Consider the following 25,104-nt stretch of genomic DNA (forward strand, 5'->3'; position numbering starts at 1 on the left):
CTGATGAGGCTGCCTGCGGGACACTGCAATGCATTGTGGGTGAGTGTGTTTATTTGCGGAGTCAGTACGAGTGCTCTGAGAATAAATCCTGCATATTTATAAATCATCCTCCATGATGAACCGGCACAGAAGTGGACGTTTGAGTCGGAGAAATAATCGAACGCTGTTGATTCTTCTTGAGGGATTGGAAATGTAGTCCAGCAACTTTAGATTTCTCAAGGTCTAGGAGATATAAATATTTCACTTATAAATATTTATACTAATGATGCGGCATCGGTTTCGCCTGAAGAAACACATTAGTCAGTGATCTGCGCTTCCTTCACTGCAACGCTTACTATTATAATAAAGTGCAAGGCAGTGCTTTAGAGCTCACTGGATTCCACTTGATCAGCAATGAGGCGATGCAGCGCTTTATGAGGGAGGTGTAACGGTGAAATATTCATGGTGGGCTGAATTGACTTTTTGGGGGGATTTAATTAAGAAGAGAAACACCATACTGTAAGAAGACCTCAGATCCTTAACGTTTTACTATGTAGAAAATACAAATTGAAAGAAGTACTCTGCTTATTATCTATGATTTGATAAGGATTGCATTATTTTCTGCTGATTGAGTGACTTTTGATCTGAAGACAGGCTTTTATTTAGGAACTTCTGTACAGGAAGTGAAGCATTGTGTCTTGTTTGAAGATTTAAAAGTGGTTTATTTTGGGCGTATAAAGGGAGGGGTAGTCCTAAATGAATTTACCTGGAAATTGGTGTGATTTTAGGTCAAATGTAAGAATCAGAGTAATGTATTCATCTCGGGGGAATTTGGGTTTCTTGAGAGTCGAATTAAATAAATTCAATATAAATTGAAAAAGAATCAACATAATAAGTTAAAGTAAAATATCAAATAAAGAAATGTTTAAAAGTAATACAAATATTTGTTTAAACATAAGAAGTAAAAGTTAAATGTACCATAAAAGCAAAAAAATATATAAAATGAAATGAAAATATTCAATATTCAAAGCAACATATGCTTTGGTGTGTTAGTATTTATAAGACATACATGCAAAATGGCGCAGTTTAAAAAGGAGGTAATGGGTTATTTCTGCTCCAATTATTCCACGTTTTGCATTTAAAGTATTGAAAAGCCTCCAAAAAACGTTCAATTGTTACCCTAATTTGCATTTGTTCATGTCCAGACAGAACGTCGCGTAATGAACAGAGAGAAACGGCAGTAAACAACAAATTCACACTTTTATTATTATTGATTTATAGATACCAGGGACGCTTTTCATTACCAAAGTTATAGAAAGTTTGCAATCTGAGAAACACTGAGGCGAGAGCAACGTTTCCAGCTCAGTGGGTGGGTGTGAAGATTTCAATCAAGCTCCGGCTAAACACCAAGTTAAACAGAGACGAAGTGTAAAGCTTACCCAGCCTCTTGGGAAGCATGTTGTGCTACATATGTGTGGGAAAATGTGGCTGAGCGACATCTGTAATTGGCGCGAGCAAAAAACGATGAGGCTGGACGATATTTGTCATCGAGTGTCGCTAATTAATTTCAGTCAGAAGTGCTTTGCTGTGGCTTTAATAATAGATTTCTTATCATCAGAGGGTTGATATGTACAAACCTTTGTAGCGGTGTGCTAGCAGTGTGTGCTAACGGAAACATACATCTCTCCGGTTGATAAGCCACATAATAATATTGTGTTGACCCTTTTTACTTAATCATATTAATATCAATTATCATTCCTGCACCTATTGTAAGACTTAGGATGGAACAAGTTTAGTACAATCAATATTTTAAGCCCTGAAATGAAATATTAATACCCTAAATAATAAACTCTCAGCCTGTTATCCGTTGGATTTTCCCAGCAGAGTCACCCGTGGTTATCTCGCCCACAGCTTCCTGCTCTTTAGTTTTTTGTCAATAGCGTTGAGTAATGGACTCCCTTAACACCTTTGTTTCTCTGACTTTAGAAACTGAGCCTCGGGGGGATAATGCGAGCCTCTGGTGGTTAATTTCAGTCGCATATCTCCCAACACTCGGCTCCATTGTTTTGCATGATGTCCGTGAATAATAGACCTGCGTCAGGGCCTTGTCTCGCAGGTGTAGTCCCCTAAAAAAAGGACAGGAAATCCCATTCAACACTTTGTGGTGCTCGGTCTGAATTATGTGAGTCTCCTTATCATTTCCCTGCAAAGGTCGACTGTAACAATGGGGATTCAGGCGACAGATGTATTAGGAAGGTCAGGTCTCTTCTGTCTGCTCTCAGAAAAGGTCAGAAAAGTCACAAAGTGAGTGACACAGTGGGTGTTTCTCAATGTCGAGTAAGGCTGCTCCAGAGCCACTATTTCAAGCATGCTACGTCATCGAGTGCCGCCCGAAGGACTGTTCCAATGTCCAGGATGCTTGGAATTCTACCGAGGCCGGCGTACTTCGTTGCGGGAAATGTCGAGGCTCCACATGTCTAGACTCCGCCGTCTTAAAATCCCCACAATGCTTTGCGCACGGACCAATTTCCAACTCTTTGGCGGAAATCGCGCTCCATTTAAGGCGGGGCCTCGCACACCTGTTAGCCTGTGCCACCATTCTTTGTTTTCCGAGGCTAGGAAGGATTCTTGCCTCGCTTCTGAAGCAAGTGAATCGGAGGTACATGTGCTACCAAGCAAGCCTCCTCGACATTGAGAAACACCTCATCTCTTTGTGCTCTATTTAAAACATGTACTCACTGTCATGGGTCTTTTGTCGGGGCGCTTTACAAACTTGAGCTTAAAATGAATGCAAGAAAGTACAGAAATACCAAGACCCTTAGATTCCTCCCTTGGATGTCTGTGTTCTCCTAGCTAATGATTGGGAATAACTTCCACAGACTTCTCACTGTCTGACCTTATCATTGAAGTATCAGTCCGCCGTGTTTAAATTCTATAGAGTGCTTCCTGCTGATGTACTGACCTTCAGTCGGCCATGTTGGAGGTCCTCAGATGTTAATAGCTTTTCATATTTCCCTCTGCCTTAAAGGCCCTTAAAATGTGTTAAATCACTGAGCTATTTCACATTGACCATACAGATGCACTGAAGAACCAATCATGATGTTTGATTACAATAACTCACATCACAACATGCTAATTATATAGACATCCCCCATACATCCTGCAAGGAAACAAAACAATTCAACTTGTTTATCCATGCATGAATCAAGACTACAAAACAAACAGGAAACAATCAACCCCCCACAGAGTTTGACCCATTTGAGGAGCCCTTAGAAATTAAGTGTGTTTGACACGTTATGTCGTTTTTTTTAATTCTGCCACTCAGCAGCCCTTTCTTGGACTAAATGCATACCCTATTTGTCAGTTTAAAGCATATTATCATACATATATTCAGTGTGAAACTTGAAAGAGAATGAGAGAGAGAGGGTCGGTGAAAACAGGGAGAGATATACTGCAGGTGGTGGTAGGAGTTAGTTGCTGGTGGATGTTTTCTATTTTGTCATTAAAAAATGACATGAGGGAATTACAGTAGGCGGTTGAATACTAATGAGGTGCAAGAGAGTCCGGTGGTCGTAGTATGTTCTTCCCTGTAGAGAACAGGGCCCTTGTGTTCCCCTCGCCAGAGCTGATGAGAACTGCGTAGTAGACGTTTTAATCGACGGCCCTTTTGTTTTAAGTTGGCGTAGTTCAGGTGTAAAACAAGGAGCAGAATGGGTGAAGGAAACAGACCGGGTTTTTAAAGGAAACAGGTATTGAGCAGATTATGAAGGTTGTTATTGTAATGAAAAACCAGTTCATCAGGCGGGGATGAACAATTGATGCTGGGGAGGTTGTCAATGCTACTGGAGAGTGTAGTTAAATGAATATCCTTGATGAAAGGAAATAACACGTGACAGATTTGTTTTGGACAGTGTTAAGTATTTTTCAAGCTTTGATATACAGTCCTATTCTTTAATGTTAAGCACACAATCTCATCTTTATAATACAGCAACATGTGACGCAGCTGTACCCACATCTGATATGATGATACAAATGGTAAATTAAGGATAAATGTCTTTGTCAGCTAAAGTTAGCCATTCTTTTTGATTCGAGGTCTGCGGAGGAGTAAGAATGTTTTTGAGATAGATGGTTATATTATTAACTCAACTGCACTATAACCAGATTCATCTCCAAGCCAACATTTTGTATTATATTTTCTTATTTCTTATCCATCTTTCAAGGTTGTCGTATCAGGAAAGGTGGTACTTTGACACGATGTTTTTAAATCCACTTTTTCAAGCGTTCAGCTCAAAAAAGGGGAACACAATGTCACGAGGACTTTTTAACTTTTCTGACCCGCTAAGTAAGTACATTTTTTATTCATTGTGCTAATACTTCTCACAAGTACAAGAGGTGTCACCGCGGAGTTGAGAAAAAGGAACATTTCCCAGAGTAAACACTTTGTGTAATTGCATTTCCATTTCAAAGGCTTAATGTGTATTTGAGTGTTTCCACAGAGTGCTGCGCCACTTCTCTATTTCCTTTGATGTGGACACGTTTGTGTTCAAACAAACACATTATCAGCTCCTCCAGACGCACACACACTTCATCCATCTCTGTCTGTCTCCATGCTGCTTTTAAGGCTACTCTGATCACTATATTGAGTCTCCTTTCTCTCCCCAGGAGTACCAGATCGATATTATCTTCGCCCAGACCTGGGTGGACACCCGGCTGCGCTTCAACAGCAGCAGCACTCGGCTCACTCTCAACAGGTATTCACTCCTTTATTTCAAATCTGCTGTTTCGATACCTATCTATTCATAACCAGAGATGGTAGAAGTACACACATCCTTTACTCAAGTAGAAGTTCAGATACTCGTGTTTAAAATTACTCTGGTAAAAGTAGAAGTACTGACTAAACTTCTTTACTCAAGTAAATGTAAAGAGGGCTTTGAAATGTACTTCAGTAAAAAGTACCCATAACTAGCAGCTGTTTTAAAGAGTACCTGACCTCCCTTTATATTAATAGAACAATAATGTCATTGTTAGCTAATGAATGTTTCCATGCTGAACAACGGCAACATGACAACGTTTTCATTGGTCCCTCTTCTTTAGAGAAGACCAGGAAATGATGGATACACGGAACGTGTTCAAATCAATAGGCACGCAATGACTCTAAATAATAATGATCACGCCACCAAACACACATTCAAACTAAAGGAACCAGCCTGTTTGGGAAATGTGAGAAGTAGAAAGTACAGGTATTTGTGTTCAACATGTAAGAAGTAGAAAGTACAGGTATTTGGGTTCAACATGTAAGAAGTAGAAAGTACAGGTATTTGAGTTCAACATGTAAGAAGTAGAAAGTACAGGTATTTGTGTTCAACATGTAAGAAGTAGAAAGTACAGGTATTTGTGTTCAACATGTAAGAAGTAGAAAGTACAGGTATTTGGGTTCAACATGTAAGAAGTAGAAAGTACAGGTATTTGAGTTCAACATGTAAGAAGTAGAAAGTACAGGTATTTGTGTTCAACATGTAAGAAGTAGAAAGTACAGGTATTTGTGTTCAACATGTGAGAAGTAGAAAGTACAGGTATTTGTGTTCAACATGTAAGAAGTAGAAAGTACAGGTATTTGGGTTCAACATGTGAGAAGTAGAAAGTACAGGTATTTGTGTTCAACATGTAAGAAGTAGAAAGTATAGGTATTTGAGTTCAACATGTAAGAAGTAGAAAGTACAGGTATTTGGGTTCAACATGTAAGAAGTAGAAAGTACAGGTATTTGAGTTCAACATGTGAGAAGTAGAAAGTACAGGTATTTGTGTTCAACATGTAAGAAGTAGAAAGTACAGGTATTTGGGTTCAAAATGTAAGAAGTCAAAGTATTTGTACTCCACTACTTCATAATTATTATATTTGACTGTATTTCAAATGACTACAACACCCAGCTGGGATTCTTCTTTCCACTGAAGCAACTATTGTGTGTGAGCATTTTCATACTGTGAATATCTCATTTGAGAACAATATTCGTCTCTCTCTCGGGAAGAGGCCTGTAATTAATGGAACAAATTGATTGATGTGCTTTGTGTTCCCCGTGTCGCCCGGGCATTTCATTATCCTCTTACTGAGAAGTGGAGCTGCCTCTTTGTATGTCACAGAATATCTCAACACTAAACATTCCTCACCTTCTTCCTCTCTCTCTCTCTCTCTCTCTTTCTCTCTCTCTCTCTCTCTCTCTCTCTCTCTCTCTCTCTCTCTCTCTCTCTCCTCTTCTCTTCTCCTCTCTCCTCTCTCTCTCTCTCTCTCCTCTCTCTCTCTCTCTCCTCTCCTCTCTCTCTCCCATCTCTGCTCTCCTCTCTCTCTCTCTCATCCCTCTCTCCTCCTCTGCTCTCCGCCTCTCTCTCTCCACTCTCTCTCTCGTTTGTCTTTGTATTCACACAGCAATATGGTGGGTTTAATCTGGCTGCCCGACACCATCTTTAGAAATTCCAAGAACGCCGACTCGCACTGGATCACGACGCCCAATCAGCTGCTCCGGATCTGGAACAATGGGAAAGTGCTCTACACACTGAGGTAGGAAGACATTGAAACACACAGTACAGAAACATAGAGATCAAACAAAGAAGCAGGGAATCAATAGAAGAAAGCTCAAAGAAACACTCACGTAACATCATTTTATCTGGACATAATTGCCTTTTTCACAACATTCAGTTATCTCTGTAAACATGTGAGGAGTCTGTACCTCATCGCCCTAGATTTTAAAGCAATTTGACGCATTGATTTAACTTCTTGTGTTCTTGGAAGTGACTTAAAGTGAATCATCCATAATTGGGCAAAAAGGAAGGAAGCCTGGGTGGTTCAAACAGCAATATCTCGCACTCATAAATAGGCAATTTGCAGATTAATTCAAGCCGCAGTCGTCTTAAATCCATGTCTGTTGCAGTAGTTTTCATTAGTGGCTTGTTTTCACAATAACAAAGGCTTTTTTTTTAACCCATCTCTTGTCTTTAAAGCCCCTGAAAACATGGTTTAACATCTTGAAGAGGAACTAGTCGATACATCACAACAACACATATAGATGTTTCTTGGAATATAATGTTTAAACAGTTGATTTTTCTTGCAAAGAATATGTGTTATTTCTGCTCAAAAATAGCCTGTGTTAGTCAACTTCAAAGTTCAGTTTGTCTGACTCATCCCTCCCCTATTGTGACAAGATAGTCAAAACACTATCATACAAGTGAGAGATTATAAAAAGTTAATACATTTAGAAGACCCTTTACTCAATTTTTTTGAGGAATTATGCTTTTATATTGAAAGAGACTCCCCTATTCCTGTCTTGAGGACTTGCTTATTTTAGCTTCTCCTCCACTCAATCATTCATACTGTATGTCAGGGGTAACTTTTTTATTAACGGTCCAGTTGTGAACTTTATACAAGGTCACTGGTCCGGATCAATGCCAGTAAAGTCGTCGTCCCCCCCCCCCGACCGGAGAAAACAAACTGAAATTAAGAAGCAGTTTCTTGGCGCTCTATGCATGGGGCCCGACATGTCATTGCAGTAAATTAAAGGGTGTTTCATGTTGTCGTTGCTGTGGACCTTCTTAATCTACCTTCTTTGGGGGACCCCTTCTGGTCCAAGCACTTGCCTGCCTTGCCTGTCGGTAAACGGCGCCCCTGTATACACACACACATTCAATACATACATACAGTATGGTGGCTTGAACTAGTGGGAGAAATGGCACTGTTTGTCTGTAGTCAATGCTTTGAACCTCGGCAAAAAAGGCATTAGAAGCATTAGAAAGTCAAGGTAAACTTGCGGTTAACTTGCGGCCTGCGATGCGTGTCACGCTCGCACACACAAGTAAATATATATGCACGTTCATTCTCACAACGCGTCAGACACAAGACGCGCGTACACAATGATGTACATTAATTTATCAGAATCATAATTTTTTTAATTTTTATTTATTTTTTTAATAATTTTTTTTTTTTTAATAATGGGACACAGGGTTCGGTCCGGATTGATTTGCAGTTCGGTCCGGATCCGGACCTTGGTCCGGAGTTTGAGAAGCCCTGCTGTATGTGTTGTTTTAAATAATGAAATGTGAATATCTAAGCTCCTGCTACAAAGCCTGCTTTACCTCAGCACAGAAGAACATACACTTCTGTACAACGCGTCATCATGTCACACCGTGTGTGTGTGTGTGTGTGTGTGTGTGTGTGTGTGTGTGTGTGTGTGTGTGTGTGTGTGTGTGTGTGTGTGTGTGTGTGTGTGTGTGTGTGTGTGTGTGTGTGTGTGTGTGTGTGTGTGTGTGTGTGTGTGTGTGTGTGTGTGTGTGTGTGTGTGTGTGTGTGTGTGTGTGTGTGTGTGTGTGTGTGTGTGTGTGTGTGTGTGTGTGTGTGTGTGTGTGTGTGTGTGTGTGTGTGTGTGTGTGTATTTGGCCTTATGACAAAACAGCCCTCACCGTGTCAGTGTCTACAGAAAAAGCACTCAGGATTGGAGAGGACAGGTTCTTTTTAAATTTGAGTGGCGTCTGGGTTTATGAACCCTCAAAGCTCTGACGTGAGCTTTTTCTGTCTTAGGCGTGGTATTCTCACCTGCGTACCCGAGCTTTTCAAACTAAACCTTGGCCAAATAGCAGCCATGAGTGTTTGTTTTCAATCCCTGGAGGAACAATGCAAAGCTCCTGCAGCGTCAGGAAAGCACAGATTCTGTCAAATCAAATCAATGTATGGAAACAGCTGTGAGGAGAGAAAATGACCCAAAATAAAACTCAAAATGGTAGGGGGATAATTTGAGGGTAATCATACTGTCATCTTCCACCTATTTTAAAGCTGCAATTATCAGTATTATGGTCTTAAAAATCGCTTTATTAGCAATTCTTTACAGAGATATCAAACAATCTGATTTATTGTGCATTGAGTTTTATGACATTTGGATATGCTTAGCTTTCACTTTAGCTGTAGCTTACATCCAGATAAAGTTGTGTAACACTTTTGTCTCATATGTCTAGCAATGCACGGGCCAACAACAAATAGCTTTCCACAGCAGTCATGTTGAAAATATATCTCATTCTAGAAATGTCTCCTCGCATCTTCCCACCAAACATTAGGCTTTCAATTCGCTAATTTGACTCCTGTCAGTGCGTGTGTCTGTGATGAATTTGAAAATTATTGTTTCATTAAAAGGATATTAAGTCTTAAAGGAGGCGTTTGTTTGAATCGCTCAAACTTAATTGTAACACTCATCAAAATGAAGACTTTCTGGCTCCTGACAAACGATGGAAGCTTACGCAGCGACGTTAATAAGGACTTTTTAACGTCATGCATATCATGAAGTCATATATGCATGACGAAATATATGCAGATGACATGAGACCATGGAGAGAATAGACAGATTATTATGATATATATTGCTGGTAGCGGGTCAAAAAGTTTAAGTAAGAGAAGACTGATTTTAAATGCATTGATGGACATTACAGTAGTCATTATCGTTTGGTACTGAATGTAAATTAAAGGGGCCTTATTCTGCTTGTTTTCAGGTTCATATTTGTATTTCATGATTAAGAAACATCCTCTGGAGGGAACTTTTACATGCACCAAAACCTGTATACTACACTAGAGGAAAGGGAAAACCCCAAAAAGCACAACAGGGCCTCTTTAAAGTATACATATTTAAAGATAATAGCGACTGTACAGTACATCATCTGCACGTTGTGTAACCAGCGTCCTTTATTTGAATGGGCCACTATATGTTCATGATGGTCTCCCTTTTGCAGCCATTATGTATCCAGTGAGAATTCATCTGAGGATAATATATATATGAAGCAACACGTGGAGAATATGAATTGAGTGTATTTTGCCTGTAACACTAATCCGCTGTGTCTTTGTGATCCGTGCACTTCCTCCAAACATCTGCTGTGTTGACTTGTCCACTGATCTTAGCAAAGTACTGCTGTTTTTAGACGCTTATATGCCTCGGGGGCCCTGACCTATAAGTTGATGCCGTCTCCGCCAAAAACATGTCTGAGAGCGGATGATTAAACAGTCCTGTCATTTTGAGGGATTTCACACATCAGCCAAGCAACCAACTGTGATCCTGCACCATCTGGTTGGTAGTCAGCGCCTCCAAAAGAGCATGATGTGATATAAGCAGTGATGAATACTGAGCATTCACACCATGTGCTTCGTGGACCGAGAAATGAAGGAGCTGACACAGTTTTTTTTCCTAGAGCCTCCAACGTCTTTGTCTCAGTCTCTGCTTGTTTCTCTCTCGTCTTCAGGATGACCATCAACGCAGAATGCCAGCTGCAGCTCCATAATTTCCCGATGGACGAACACTCCTGTCCTCTCGTCTTCTCCAGCTGTGAGTATTGGCAAAAGCACAACACAAGCACACACTAATGCACAAATATGCATGCATGTAACACCTGCTAAAGTCAATCTATAAAACCAGACGTAGGGCAACGACTTGGATGCAGAGAAAGCTTCTACTTTGTGCTAGTTTTACGAGCTGTGAGGAGGTGGAAAGGATTCAAAGGGGTTTATTGTCAAATGCACAAAAGCTACAGCGTAGTTTTGGCCATCAAATCTTAAACCTCATGCTCCTGCAACACAAGACATACATAACATAACATAAAAAGACATTGCAGTAAACAAAGCAAATGTAATGCAAAAAGATTAGAGACACTGAATTCTCCTGCCTGGTGCACAGAGAAAATCAAATGCTTACCCATTGTCATGTTCAAAATTCCTCTACGAAGCAAGGAGTCGGAGCAGGCAATAAGGTTATAATGAAACGGATTTATTTCAGTTGTGATAAGGAATACAAACGCTCAGCTGAGGTCTCTGGAGATCAGTTTTCACTCCAAGCAGTTAACTGTCCAACATTTCCTTCCAGAGCCCCGGAAACTGGCAAAACACATTTCATATACTTATTACAGGATAAAGGTGTCATATTATGATTGGTTGAGACTTTGGTTCTCTCTCGTTGGCGCACAGACTTAGACAAAAGTCTCTTGGCAACACGATCTTCCAATCAGCATTGGGCCGGCCGGCGAAGCTCCCTCCCTATCCTACGTCATTTGTTTTTGCTAAAGTTTCTACAGAGATAGTGGATCCTTCATTCTACTGGTTCCCAGTTATGCGTGGGCGCGGAGCTCACTGTTTCTGACTAACTCATTGTCTTCCTACACTGCACCTGACCTTATTGCAAGCTAAAACTTTCTCTAGGACTTTTCCCTTCGTTTCCTATCCAACCTATCAAAACTTGGGATTGGTGATTGTGTCTATTTATTCCAAAGTCATAGTAACATCTCAATGAGCACAATAAGCATGTCATGTAATAATAAGAATCAGTCTATATACGAATAGACTCCACACCATCTCCAACAAGCAGGTATTTTATTGTGAAAGGGTCCCAATAAATGGTCATCTTAATCAGGGATTAACTGCAGCTCTTATCCGACCCATTGTAAAGCACCCAGAGGAGAGGGAGGAACGATTGTCTAGACGGGAGGAGGAAATAATAAGCGTGAATAATCATCTCCATCTCAGCTTCGGGCACAAAGGCTATATCATATCTCTCAGCGTGATGAAACAGGACAGAATGAAACGCTTCCAGAGTCAATGTCTGGTCAGAAGTGACCCTTACGTTCCTGAATGAGGGTCAAAGTTGAAGATAAGGGAGAACTAGATGTAGATTTTTAGTGTCCATGTGGTTTCAATTGCATTTAGACACTCAAGAAACATATACAGATCAAGAAAGGGAACTTGGATACACTTATAAGGAATACAGTTGGCACACAAAGGGTGGAAATTGAGGATGCAACATAATTGAATACAGACGGTAATCAATAAAGGAATTAATTATAGTGAAAAACGAGATAAAAAAGGATATTTTACAAGAGAAACAATCGACAAAAGTCGTTGAAGGACTAAGATATAGATATGAACTGTTTCTTTTTTGGGCTCCTATTTATTTAGGGCATTAATTGAAAGTAGTTGGCAGAGGTATACATGAGCACAAGGGAAGAGAAAGTACTTCTTAGTAAAAAAAAAAGACAATTTTCTCTCTTACTTTATTAAATCCATCTGAAATTGGCAGCATATGCGAGGAGATACAAGCTGTGAAATGAAAAGGATAAAAAAGTATTACTTAAACCCTAATGTGTTGGAAGCGTTGTCCATTTTGTAAGTGTTTGAGAGCCAGAATCTGCAGCATGAGCACAACCAGTGAAATGAAAGCTTTCACCGTCCCATTAAGCAGAGCCTTATTAACTCACCCATCACCTAAAAAGCACCATTTGATTTCCATGCGAGTGCTCGCTCTGCATCTCCCTGTGCAGGATATGATTTCATTGAGGTAATAATCAATACCTAATGTTCCTACAGATGGCAGTATTTTTCCCAGGCTATTATTATTAAAGCCTCCTCTCATCGTGGAGGTGGCGTAATCAATCGACTTCTATCTGAGAATACATGCAATTTGCTCACCGTGTGATGAGAGCGTGTCACTGTGCTGCAGGTAGTGAAAGAGATATTGACCGCAAATGGGCTTCCATTATGTCTCTGCAGTAATAACCTTTGTTCCCGTGCAGATGGACTTTTCTTTTTGCTTCAATGGATGAGCGGCATAGCTTTGATCATTTCAACAACCCTGAATTAAAGCCATGACATTCTACATACTGCCATGTTGCTAATTGCTTAGAGAGGCCCGATTCTGCTTTTTAGGGTTGTCCCTTTCCTGTCATTTGTTATATAGGTTACTAACTTCTATTGGGTAGCGCTCCAACACAGGAGAGGACTCTTTAAAGTACAGACACTACATACTGATATACACCTGAACATCAGCAGGAGAGGACTCTTTAAAGTACAGACACTACATACTGATATACACCTGAACATCAGCAGGAGAGGACTCTTTAAAGTAGAGACACTACATACTGATATACACCTGAACATCAGCAGGAGAGGACTCTTTAAAGTAGAGACACTACATACTGATATACACCTGAACATCAGCAGGAGAGGACTCTTTAAAGTAGAGACACTACATACTGATATACACCTGAACATCAGCAGGAGAGGACTCTTTAAAGTAGAGACACTACATCCTGATATACACCTGAACATCAGCAGGAGAGGACTCTTTAAAGTAGAGACACTACATACTGATATACACCTGAACATCAGCAGGAGAGGACTCTTTAAAGTAGAGACACTACATACTGATATACAGTACACCTGAACATCAGCAGGAGAGGACTCTTTAAAGTAGAGACACTACATACTGATATGAACCTGAACATCAGCAGGAGAGGACTCTTTAAAGTAGAGACACTACATACTGATATACACCTGAACATCAGCAGGAGAGGACTCTTTAAAGTAGAGACACTACATACTGATATGGACCTGAAAATGAGATCATAGGGAACCTTTTAAACATATTTTGATAACAAAGCTCTGACTTTTCCCACAGTGAACTTTTAGACTTGTTTTTTTTAGCAAAAGCAATGAAAATAGTCGTTAGTTTTGAATCCAAATGCAAGCTTAGATAGCACATTTTAGTTTTTTTCTCAATGTCTTTGAAATGATTCTAAATCTCCCCATTTAAAAGTTATCCTTTATTCAGGATTGTATGAAATGACATGTACAGATGCTCCTAAAAATGTGTTTTATCTCAGCGTAAGAAAGGCTTTTTGATAAGAAAGAACAAAGGCTTTCAGAACATCTGCTCCGTCTGTTTTCAAACGTCCAGATTGTTTAGCGTTGTATACATGAACACGTCTCATTTCTGAAGACAGCAACACGGACTTCTGCACATATGAGTCAACCCTTTTGGAAAATGTGAAGCCGCTCCAGATTTATTTATATACGATCCTTGATATTCATGCGTTTAGAAGTTCTCAGGAAACAGTTATCCGTGAATCGATTACAGCATAGCGATGTTCAACATGCCAAAGGAAAGCACATTAGCTAGTGTTTGAACAGGTCAGTGTGTTTTGCATTCATTTGTTGCCAGCCGACAAATGGCACGTCTCATGGCAGATGGAGATGAAGGCAAGAGGGAGACGAGATGTCTTTTACGTCTGAAATGAAAGCTACAAAGACGAATATAATCACTTTTCTTCACTCACATATTCAACATATTATCCTTTCTTAGCAGCTGTAGCATCCTCTGATCACTAACCATGCAAGATGTTATTGTATTTAAAGCTGTAACAATTAATCGGCGAGTTATTTGCTAAGCAGTCATGAGAACTGTCAGAACATATCGTTTTTTAGCGTCCGAAAGTTTTTGATTTCCTGCTTTTTTCAGTTTTATATTCAAATTTGTAAATTATATGTGGGGTTTGGACTTAAAAAGCAGGACCTTTTCACTATTTTCTTACATTGTATAGGCCAAAACATCTGTAAAAATGTAAAATAATCATTACTTGCAGCCTTAAATATATTGTGATATTTTGCCTAATGCCTAAAAATGTTGTGTCTCTTAATCATGAATCAAATTAGACGTTATGACTGCAACCAAATGTATTTATCGAGAAGTAACATAAGAAACATGACGAATGCCTTGGTGACTTCCTCGTAACTCTAAATATTTGTCCCTGACACCTTGCGAACATGTTTTGATTTCATGTCTTTAAAGCTTAGTGTCAGACGTAAGGGAAAAGTTCCCTGACTGAAAAGCTTTAACTATGATTAGTAGGACCCATGCAGCTTTCCTCCCCACAGGCATAGCTGCAATCACTTCCTAAAGATCCCCCTCTGAGCAGCAATAATAGCACGATATTTACATGTTCCCTGCACATTATATACCAGTAATGATATATCTGTTACAAAGTGCCGGCCCTGATTGAGGCTTGGAGGGTAATTGGCTTTGTGCAAGAAAATGGTGGAGACATTTCCAGCACACTTCTCTCAAATCAATCTGCTGACGGCTACGGTGATATATCAGAAGGTGTATGTATATAAGAAATGTGTTTTAACATCAATTCAGCCATGCTATTTGTTCTTTGACTTTAAAGATGTTGCTGTAATCTGTTAGCATGCTTGCTAGCATTTGCTTTGCCTGAACACAAGCTACAGCTGAGGCTAATGGGTTGACCAAATAACTTGACAAATGCACATTTTTCTAAGACTTTCCAGATAGTCTTTTAACACAACTGAAGCATCACTGTCTGCACAAAAGCCTTCTTGAAAGTTCGTAGAAGTTAGAATAAGATTTCTTAATTGTAGAGATCATTCCTATTTGGATCCAAGTTGAGGAATGACCTATAGAAAGACATTGCATAGGAGGCGTGTGGCACAATGGATTAGTGCGCTGATCTTTGAATCAGAGGATAGCAGGTTCGAGTCCCCCCAGCATGTCGTTGTGTCCCTGAGACACTCCTGTGGGGATTGTCCACAGTATTGAGTATGTAAGTCGCTTTGGATAAAAGCGTCTAACAAGTAACATGTCATGTAATGTATTGCATGGCTTAACATCTTAAATTGTAAGCATCACATATGTATACTGGAGTTTTTGCTTATTGTATATAGGGCTAAAATCATTTCAGTAGACATCTCGATGCTGTTGAGACAGGCGAGTCATACTGTATATTTAAAGGTATAATCAGCACTTCTCAATCACTCCTGTCATCACTCCTGCCATCACTCCTGTCATCACTCCTGTCATCACTCCTGCCACATCAGGGGAGTTTTCTCAGTTTTCTTCACAACTTTTAATTCTGAAAACCTCATCTAAAAATGGCTTTGAGTTGGGTGTGTAAATGCTTACAGTTTAAACCTATATTCCCAGAGGAGCTGACGTTATAAAACTAAATGCAACTGACCTCCTGTAGGTACATATGTTTGTTTGAAGAACAACTCAGCAGTCGGTGGAAAAAAAGTGCTTACAGCCTGCTGCTACCTTCAGTTATCTTTACGAAGCAGACAAAGCCTGAACATCCATGCGTGCACACACAGAGTAGATATGCATATCTTCTGTATTTCAGACAATGAAAGGAGAGAGAGTTTAATCTGAATACTTTAGGAAACACACTTAACAGTATGATGGGCTGTTAAAAGTGTCCGAGGCTTCAAAGGGACATTTGAATATCTAAATAACCATAGAAAAAGGGTGAAAAATGCTTTTTTAATAGACAAATATTTCCAAAGACTGTGTTATCTCGACAGTTTGTAATACATAATAATTATAATTAAAAGAAGAAATTGACAAAAATCAAGATAATATTTGATTAATTCATTAAAAAATACTAATAATAAAATGCTCAACGAATACATGAGGAAACAGAACAGAAATAAACTCCCAAAAAATGCGGATATTTGATTTGTTATGTGATTTTCCCCCAGACAAGCGCCAATGAGAAGTCGTATTTGAATCGGACTTTATTTCCCTCATAAGTGTTTTCCCTGGCAGAGAAGCTCACTCATAACTGGAGTGTTTAGCAGTAATATGGAAATATCATCCTGCAGGAGAGACGGGGAGATATCGGAGCAACAGAGGAGCGTAGTTTACAACTTGGAGGAAGAACATGTTGCTTCGGGGGGTTTTTACAGACGTGAAAACATTTGGTAGCTATTAGGAAACACTGGTAACATCATAACACTGTTTGCAGTAAAGATAATTGCACAAACACACCGAGAGAAATATGACTGCAATCATGTTTGCCATCAATTATTAAAGAAATAAAGCGCTCTCCTGCATGATGGTGATTGCTCTTGGTGGTAATAGATGGCCATCCTCTAAATGAGACTATTTACATAATTAGTGTGGTTTGCAGCACGGGGCACAACGAGGCTCGCTCATTATCGCTGTCACTCATGTGTTCATGTGAAATTGCTTCAACTTGTCATTTTTTTTCTTTCTTGTCTGTTGTTTGTTTACATTGATTTTTTTAGCGCTCGTGTTTATACCCTCATCTGCATGTGATGATTTCTTGCTTTGATGCTAAACATATCAGAGGTGTGTGGGGAAACTTCTGAAGCAATTGGAGTCAGGACTCAGAGAGACACGGGGAGAGCTGGAGCTTTGATGTCAAACACTGACGGGTTTATTTGGAGCTTCGGCCGGAGAATTCAGTCTGAGAGTCAGAGGGTCTGACTTCACGGGAGAGTTGCCACGTCAATTCTGAAGAACTCTCCCCCAGACCCGTGTATTTAGCTAGTTCAGAGAGAATAATCCACATTGTGCATAACAAGATAGAATCATAACGCGTCTATGAGCTGACGCCAACCGGCAGGAACAGGGAGACAGAACCCTGAGAGCACAGCAGCCAAGGGTACAGGTGCGTGTGCTCAGTCAGGACATGAACTGATAAACTGGGTCAAAGTTATGGACCTTGGAAAATATTTCCCCAACAAGAGACTCCAGCTTTAAAGAGGACATATTCAGCTTTTTGGGGTTTCCTGTAGTATAGGTTTTAGTGCATGTAAAGGGTCTGCAAAGGCTACAATCACTGTGTTGCTTCTATTGGCTCTCGCTCCAACACATTGTACGTGATAGGCTAAGGGGCGGGACATCTCTAAGCGCCGTCCAGCTAACCAATCAGAGCAGACTGGGCTCTGGTTTCAGACAGAGGGTGAAAAGAGGTCAGGCAGTATGAGAAGAATAAAGACAGTGGCACTACAAACTGATATGAAGCCGAACATGAGTACAATATGTTCTCTTCAAAGCATTTCCACAGGTCATTGTCCTCATAATCAGCTCCTCCATGGAAAAGCACTTTGACACTGAAGTGGCCTAACACAGAAATATATAAGAGATGCGCACTCTATAATCTTACACCACAAAATGACCTTTAAGAGCCAATTACATGTATTTTTCCTACATGTATTCCAACTGTTCTCTATAAAGAATGACATCTCGCAATAAATCCTCCCCAGGTTTGACCATATTGTGATTTAGAGGCATCCTTTAGGCCAGGTGGGTGGAAACAGGTGAAGTGTGTCACTGAAATGAACAATTCTTACACCGAGTAATACATTGAATTACATTAGAGTGGATATGTGTTCACTATGGATGCACTACTGCAGATTTAAGTTAACGGCAATTGCTCACTTGGTCTGCAGTCCACTGAAAACTCACTGTATAAATTATTTTAAATCAGGTATATATCATGCATACAATGAAATCTGCATCGCTGCATTAAACTTTTCTTTATTCGTGGCCTTAAACTTTTAACTTTCTTTCGCTCCATCTGGTTGTTTTTTTACAGACGGCTACCCACGAGACGAGATTATTTACAAGTGGAGTCGCAACTCGGTGGAAACTTCGGACCAGAAATACTGGAGGCTCTACCAGTTTGATTTCATGGGGCTCAGAAACGGCACGGATGTTCTCACAACAACAGCAGGTAAGAACCATGATGTAATATACTGGGAAGCTCTTTAATTCACTGTATCTGAGGTCAAAGGTCAACCTGGCTTTCTGTTCAGTAGCTTTGGAAATTAAACTTAACTACCTCTGCATCTTCGCCCAGGTTAACATGAGCACCGTGGCCATAAATGTAATCATAAAACCACAAGCTCATAAGTATTCCCCTCGGGTGTGAGGGCGAATAGGTTTCTCCACTGACATGAATCACCCAGATTAAAGATTTAAAAAGGAAGTTTAATTATTCACCCATTTTGCTCTTCTCGTCCCATGCTCTCAGCGCCGTTATTAGGCCTCCCGTGATTTAATTTACCTGTGTTTGGGAGGCATGGAGACATATTGCTGCCCCAACAGGTGCCCGTAATTATACCCACAACTGGCCCGGGGTGGACGCGCTCTTAATCCATTTTTAATGCTTTCACGTGACGTGTTTTAACGGCTTAATAAGCGGAATATTATGAATGAGGGAGGTGGAGAAAGAGCTGGGTTGTTAACCCCACTTAACCTTGTTTATGAGCTGCGGATATTCCCCCTTAGTTGGTGCCATGCAGGCTTTTGTCTTTGCTGCATAACGTGACCTATTTCAGCTTTCTAAGAACCTCCATTCATGAATATTCTGGGACCAGGCGTACTTGGTGTGATTAGGGAAGCGATAACAAGGAGTGGCATCAAATTATTTAATGAGCTCAGTGGAAATTAGTCGAACAGCTTCATTTTGTGAAATGTTAAAGGGTGGGGGTGATTGTCCCGGTACTCAAACACGACATGGCTAAATCAAATCGTTTTTTACACTCAAATCCTGTAAGCATAGTATTTATGATCACACATGATGAGCATCTTGAGACACATTGATGGCCGTATAGATGACATGGACGCCTGCTGCTCACAACAAATCCCAGCTAATTTCTTACCGCAAACCTCCACATGTGCCTCATGCTGTTTGCTTCCTGGTATCATTCCCTCTGTTTCTCCGTGCAGGAGCTCCATCTCCACACGCCTGATGATTAGATCCCCAGCTAAAAATACCTATCATTAATTTACATCATGACAAAGTAGGAATGTGCTGCTTCCTCTCGTGTTTCCCTCCCTCTCTGTGACTCCTCACTCTTCAGCCGTATCCCTCATAAGCACGGGCTGTTTTAATGAGGACAGAGTGGACCATCGGGGACCCAGAGCCACAAATCCTCCGTTGTTATCAATTCAGTCCTCTTCAAAAGGCCCCCATGAGGAATGTCAAACACTTCATTGCTTTGTTCTGCGATCCCCCCATCGAGAATTCCCCGAAAGCCTCCATTGTGTCCTTTCTCTCTGCGGTTGCATTGCAGAAGTGCTGATGTTCTTCCCTTTTCTGTCTTTATACGACTGGAAGCGCATATGTAGAAACGTCAAATTGCTGACAATCCAATGTCGTGCATATTGTATTTGATGTTCCTTCTCATGTATGAGACCCTTCATGCATCATGTGACGGTGCTCGCTAACCTGCAGCTCTGGAAAAGACATGTTTTAAAGTAACTTTCAAAAAGACAGGATGTCCAATCATAGCTTTTCCAAGCTCAACAGGTCTGTCTTGCTTTGTGTTTCTTACCATGTTGAAGTGTTGTGCATACGAGACTAAACGTTCAAAAAAAGTGTGATTGTAACTAATGTAATGCTTTTATCTGCGAGTGCAACCATTAGCATGTTAGGCCAACAGCTTTCTATTGATCTTACCTACTGTGTGGAAGAGAAGAGAGCTATACGATTTGTAAACAGACTGGATTATCTCAAACTAACCGACTGCACAGTTGAGTAATAAAGTACAAGGAAAAATTGTAGATTGTTGGTTGCGAAACAAGAGGGAAAAACGTTGTAATAATATATTGCGAGAGTGAACTGGAAACATTACAAAGGTCAGACACGTTTAATCAACTCATGGAGATAACCTTAATTAGCTGCAGCAGATAATATCATTAAAAATGTTCCTTTAATTAGATAGATAGGTACAGATGATAAAAACTGGTCATTTCAGATTATAAAATCACCAGCTGTCCGCAAAAAAATATGAAAGGGAACAGAATCAGGGAGGCACGAATATAATGTTTTTTAAGGGGTTTAGTAACTAAATCTGTGGAGACATGAGTTGCTAAAAATATATACCACTGTGCAAATCATACATTTTATTTATTTTTCCCAGATGGAAGCCTTTCTCACACGTTATGTGCAGAAAGTCTGGAGATAATTTCAGCTTTTACAGTTTCTTGCCATCATAAATGGTGTCCCAATTTCCTTTAAGGAAAACATGCCTTTCAAAGCTTTCAGATGGTTGTGATGTTCAGGAAAGTAATGCACTCTAAACATGCTGCTTTCCTGAATGTCAGTGTCGTAAAAAAAACAGCAACAACATGTCAGCTGAGTTTCTTGAGCTCATACTCTTTGAAGAGTATTCCCAAAAATGTCCCTCCCAGCTTCCACACAGAAAGAAGATGGGAGCCTACTGCATGACAGTGTGTAGACTAGTGCAGAGCAGGGTCATAAGTATTCTGCAGGAGTGTGTACACACAGGGGTTGTTAACAGAAGGTAAACAGAGGGCTTGTTTGCCACGATGCACAGATACAGATAGTCCACCTGGGAGGGCACATTTGTGTCGCCTCCATTAATGCAAGCTAAACAATATTACCCTGCAACATTAGCAAGATTAAGGGAGCAAAATGACACTTATCTCTGTGCATTAAACTGTCAAATGAGACTTTCTGTGAGCTGTGTCAACCTTGGGCTGCTTCCAGGATGCTGCTGTTGCACGCTATGCAATGAGTTGTTTTATTCACCCGGTGATTGGTATCTGAAATTGCTTTTTTAAATATAACCAGCCTTATGATGCAAGCTTGCTTTGGAAAGAACCCTTTCTTCGACATGAAGGGGTACATCAAATAAAACTACACAGCTTTATTACGGTGAAATGACACATAGTGCTTACTGTTGTGATTAAGATATCCTTTGTTGTAACATTAACCAGGTAGCTTTCATTATTCTTTTTGAAATACAGTCGACTAATTCCTTTTATTACGAGCTCTGATTACATGCATCCTTCATTAATGCGCTTTATAGCTCCCTTTTTGGTCTTTTGAATAGCTTTTATGGGGTTTTCTCAGCATTTACTTGGGAATACATGTTGATTAAATGCACCTTAAATATTATCCACATTCCCCACTTTCACATCTTTTTATTTCCCTGTTTGCTTTAACGTAATTCTTCAAAATAAGACTTTTAAATGTAAGACGGGTGGTTTTAATGTATGGGAAGATTCCCTTAATAAAGATGGCATAACGGGGAAAGAGTGAGGTAATGTGCGAGAGATAAACACTCCTCTCTCTGCACCTGCTGATTCAAATCATTATTTCACTTCTGTGTAGCGTGAGGTTGGGTCCAGAGGACAAAAGGTCTTCCTCTACAGATGTTTTATTCAATCCGACATCCTTTTTCACGGGGAAAGTGCTTCTGAGTGGCAAGCAGCTTATCAAACGGCATTCCTCAGTAATGTTTAAAGTCTGATGCAGAGAACTTTGTCAAGGTCACAGAAGCCGAGCGGTGTAGCTCAAAGTCTGTCAGTAATTTGAGTAAACCGATAAACTCTGTCACCTCGTTATTCCACCTCTCTCTCTCGCTGTGGCGTCGCTCAAGATCCAGAGAGAAGTCTTCCTCTGTTTTCTGAGCTTCATTTGAAGTCTCCTTTTCTTCTCTTCGTGCCATCTGTACATCTGAATTACCTATCTTTCTTTTTCAAGCTTTCCTGTCTCCTTCTGTCCTTGTCTTTCCCCCCTCCTGGAGATCTAACTTGAAGCAATTATAGCCATTATTCCAAATGATAAGAAACAGAAATGAACACTTTTTGATGTCTGGAGTTAACAAAAGAACCACATCTTTGACACATTTACGTGACGTGTATCTGCTCTTCCCTGCACGGACAGTCTAAATGAAAGTGACTGGAGATCTTAGTCCAGTCACTTCTGACGATCTCATTAGACAAATATCTCTCTCAGTTTAACTCCATTGACACAAAATGCTAATTTTTTGTCCCCCAGAGGTCATTCGTCGGCTCCTGGTTGTGTTGTAAGCACTTAAATCTGTATCTGTATCTGTGTCTTCTTACAAAAACAGTATTCTGCTGACGTGTGCATCCTCGATAAACTGCACTGTTGTCACAATCTTGCAGTAAAATGTGGTCCCGCTCTCCGTTCTGATGACGAAGTTAAGAGCACAGCATGATGTAGCCTCCAGCTAAATATCAGGCCTTTTAATTACTCATAAGCCAGCGTGCTGCTTCATTGATCCTCTGAGGTATTCAATAACATTCAAAGAGGTCAAGTTACTCAAATGTACTCAGAGCAGAGGTCAGATTCATATGTTTAATTCAATCCTATGTGCATCAACTCAAATCAATAACATACTATTCCTTATGAGTATATTAATGATGTATTTGTCTTACAATGCTTTATATTCATTAACATTTCATTACACTTCTTTGGAAAACAAATAGCTACCTTAACCATAAGTCCTGTTACAACGTAGAGTTGGTATGTGGGGCTCTATTTAGTTCATACATCTGCTTATTATATCACTTAGCACTTAACACTTGCTGTTGTTTTGAATTAGTTACCTCATGTAAGGCATTGTGTGTCAATAGAAGAACAACAAGAGACATTTAGAGTCCGAATCGAGCTTATTGATGGGTAGGTTTACATAAATAAGATACTTAAACAACTTGGAAGTGGAAAAATAAGTGGAGGGATGTGCAGAAATGTGCAAATATATACTCAGAAAGATATATTTGTATATTTATCATCTGTATATTGATGTTCTTATGTAATAGAATACGATAAATTGTGTGTGTGTGTGTGTGTGTGTGTGTGTGTGTGTGTGTGTGTGTGTGTGTGTGTGTGTGTGTGTGTGTGTGTGTGTGTGTGTGTGTGTGTGTGTGTGTGTGTGTGTGTGTGTGTGTGTGTGTGTGTGTGTGTGTGTGTGTGTGTGTGTGTGTGTGTGTGTGTGTGTGTGTGTGTGTGTGTGTGTGTGTGTGTGTGTGTGTGTGTGTGTGTGTGTGTGTGTGTGTGTGTGTGTGTGTGTGTGTGTGTGTGTGTGTGTGTGTGTGTGTGTGTGTGTGTGTGTGTGTGTGTGTGTGTGTGTGTGTGTGTGTGTGTGTGTGTTCCTACAGTCTGTTAGCAGTGGGCACAAATGAGCGCTCTCTCTGCACCTCAGTGGGATGATTTGGTGTCTGAATGTATCATCCTGTGTCTTTACCAAAAAAACACATGCTAACATAAATAACTATCCATCCAATAGCCGCTCGTATTGCAGCGCCTACAGACTGTGCTCAGTGCCGTTGGCTAAGGTTATGGAGCTCAACGCACCGAGTGAAGTACGCCTTTTTAGAATATTCTCTCAGTCTCCTAAGCAATGATGCATTGTTGGAAAGTCTATCGTTTTGTTCATCCATGCTCAAAAGTCAACAGGGTTAAAAAGGGGGTGAAACAAAGCATGTGAACATTTTCCTGAACTATCAGTAGAAGATGAGCTGCTTTGTTTATGTAACTGACACACTTATTACCTCTTGGGATGAATAATAAGTGTGATACAAAAGTTCCAACACTCAGTCGGTTTATTTTATGACCTGTTGCTGTTAATGAAAGTCAAATCAGCGTTTAATCAGCGCATGAAACATGGCATTCAGAAACACTTTGCCTTCCAGCAGAACCTCTGATTAAACACATCGGGTCCTAATTGGCTCTTAGATGATCTATACATTAATACATATACCAATATCTTTAAGGGGAAATAAAAGCCTGTATCTACTCATGTTGGTACACCAAACAACCTGGGTTTTTTTACATTAAAACAGCATTTTTTGGCACAATTGATTTGTTTTAATAGCCCCATAAACTCGTATTATCCTACCTTGGCTAGTGTCGTTTAAAATTCAGGATGAGTTAAAAAAAAAGGAAAATCAATACAAAAATAAACACAAGCTGTACAAGTACATGCTGTACATACATTAAACAGATGTATATGAATACAGTGTCTACAAAATACACAATATACAGTATAAGGGTTGAGTTAGGATACTCTAAAAGTAGAAATATTCCAACATAGGCTGATTGTATTTGAAGAGAGGTTGTATGAGGAGATGTGCTGTTAATATGCAGTGTGCAAAGCAGGTGCACTTTTTAATTGAAATGTATTTACTTGCAGAGAGTTAGTGTGTAATAAATGTACAGACTATTTCAGTAGATATACTTTATTCATCCTAAATTGGGATTGTTTCAAATGGGCATGTTACAAGCATTCCAGAATGGGTTAAAAAATCAATTAGAAAATGAACATAAGTCATTCAAACAATCCCTCAAAACTCACCTTTTCACTCTGGCCTCCAACTCCTAATCCATGAACCCCTCGCCCTTATTCCACCTAGTTTACCACTTTTGACTTTTGTTGTTATTGTTCTTCTTTACTTGCTCGTGAAGCGCTTTGAGCAGCAGGAAAAGCGCTATATAAATCACATTTTAAAGCTCATCCTCTCTCTGCAGGCGACTACGTGGTGCTGACGGTGTACTTCGACCTCAGCAGGAGGATGGGATACTTCACCATCCAGACCTACATCCCCTGCATCCTGACCGTGGTTCTGTCCTGGGTCTCCTTCTGGATCAAGAGCGACGCCACGCCCGCTCGCACCGCTCTAGGTAAACATCATATAATGATATATGTATGTTGTCGTGGATCCAAAACCTTAGACA

At 40.1% G+C, this 25,104-nt stretch overlaps 1 protein-coding gene across 1 annotated transcript in view; it reads left to right on the top strand.

Annotated features, from left to right (window-relative positions):
* Positions 1-25,104, top strand: part of LOC117498880 (gamma-aminobutyric acid receptor subunit gamma-3-like) — an 80,830-nt gene that overhangs the window by 42,116 nt on the left and 13,610 nt on the right. The window contains exons 4-8 of the mRNA XM_034151039.1: positions 4,642-4,730; positions 6,401-6,532; positions 10,243-10,325; positions 18,184-18,321; positions 24,898-25,050. Of these exons, the coding sequence (XP_034006930.1) occupies positions 4,642-4,730; positions 6,401-6,532; positions 10,243-10,325; positions 18,184-18,321; positions 24,898-25,050 (595 nt within the window). The remainder of the gene's footprint in view (positions 1-4,641; positions 4,731-6,400; positions 6,533-10,242; positions 10,326-18,183; positions 18,322-24,897; positions 25,051-25,104) is intronic.

Source organism: Trematomus bernacchii, unplaced genomic scaffold, assembly GCF_902827165.1.
Source record: "Trematomus bernacchii unplaced genomic scaffold, fTreBer1.1, whole genome shotgun sequence".
Classification (NCBI taxonomy): Eukaryota; Metazoa; Chordata; class Actinopteri; order Perciformes; family Nototheniidae; genus Trematomus; species Trematomus bernacchii.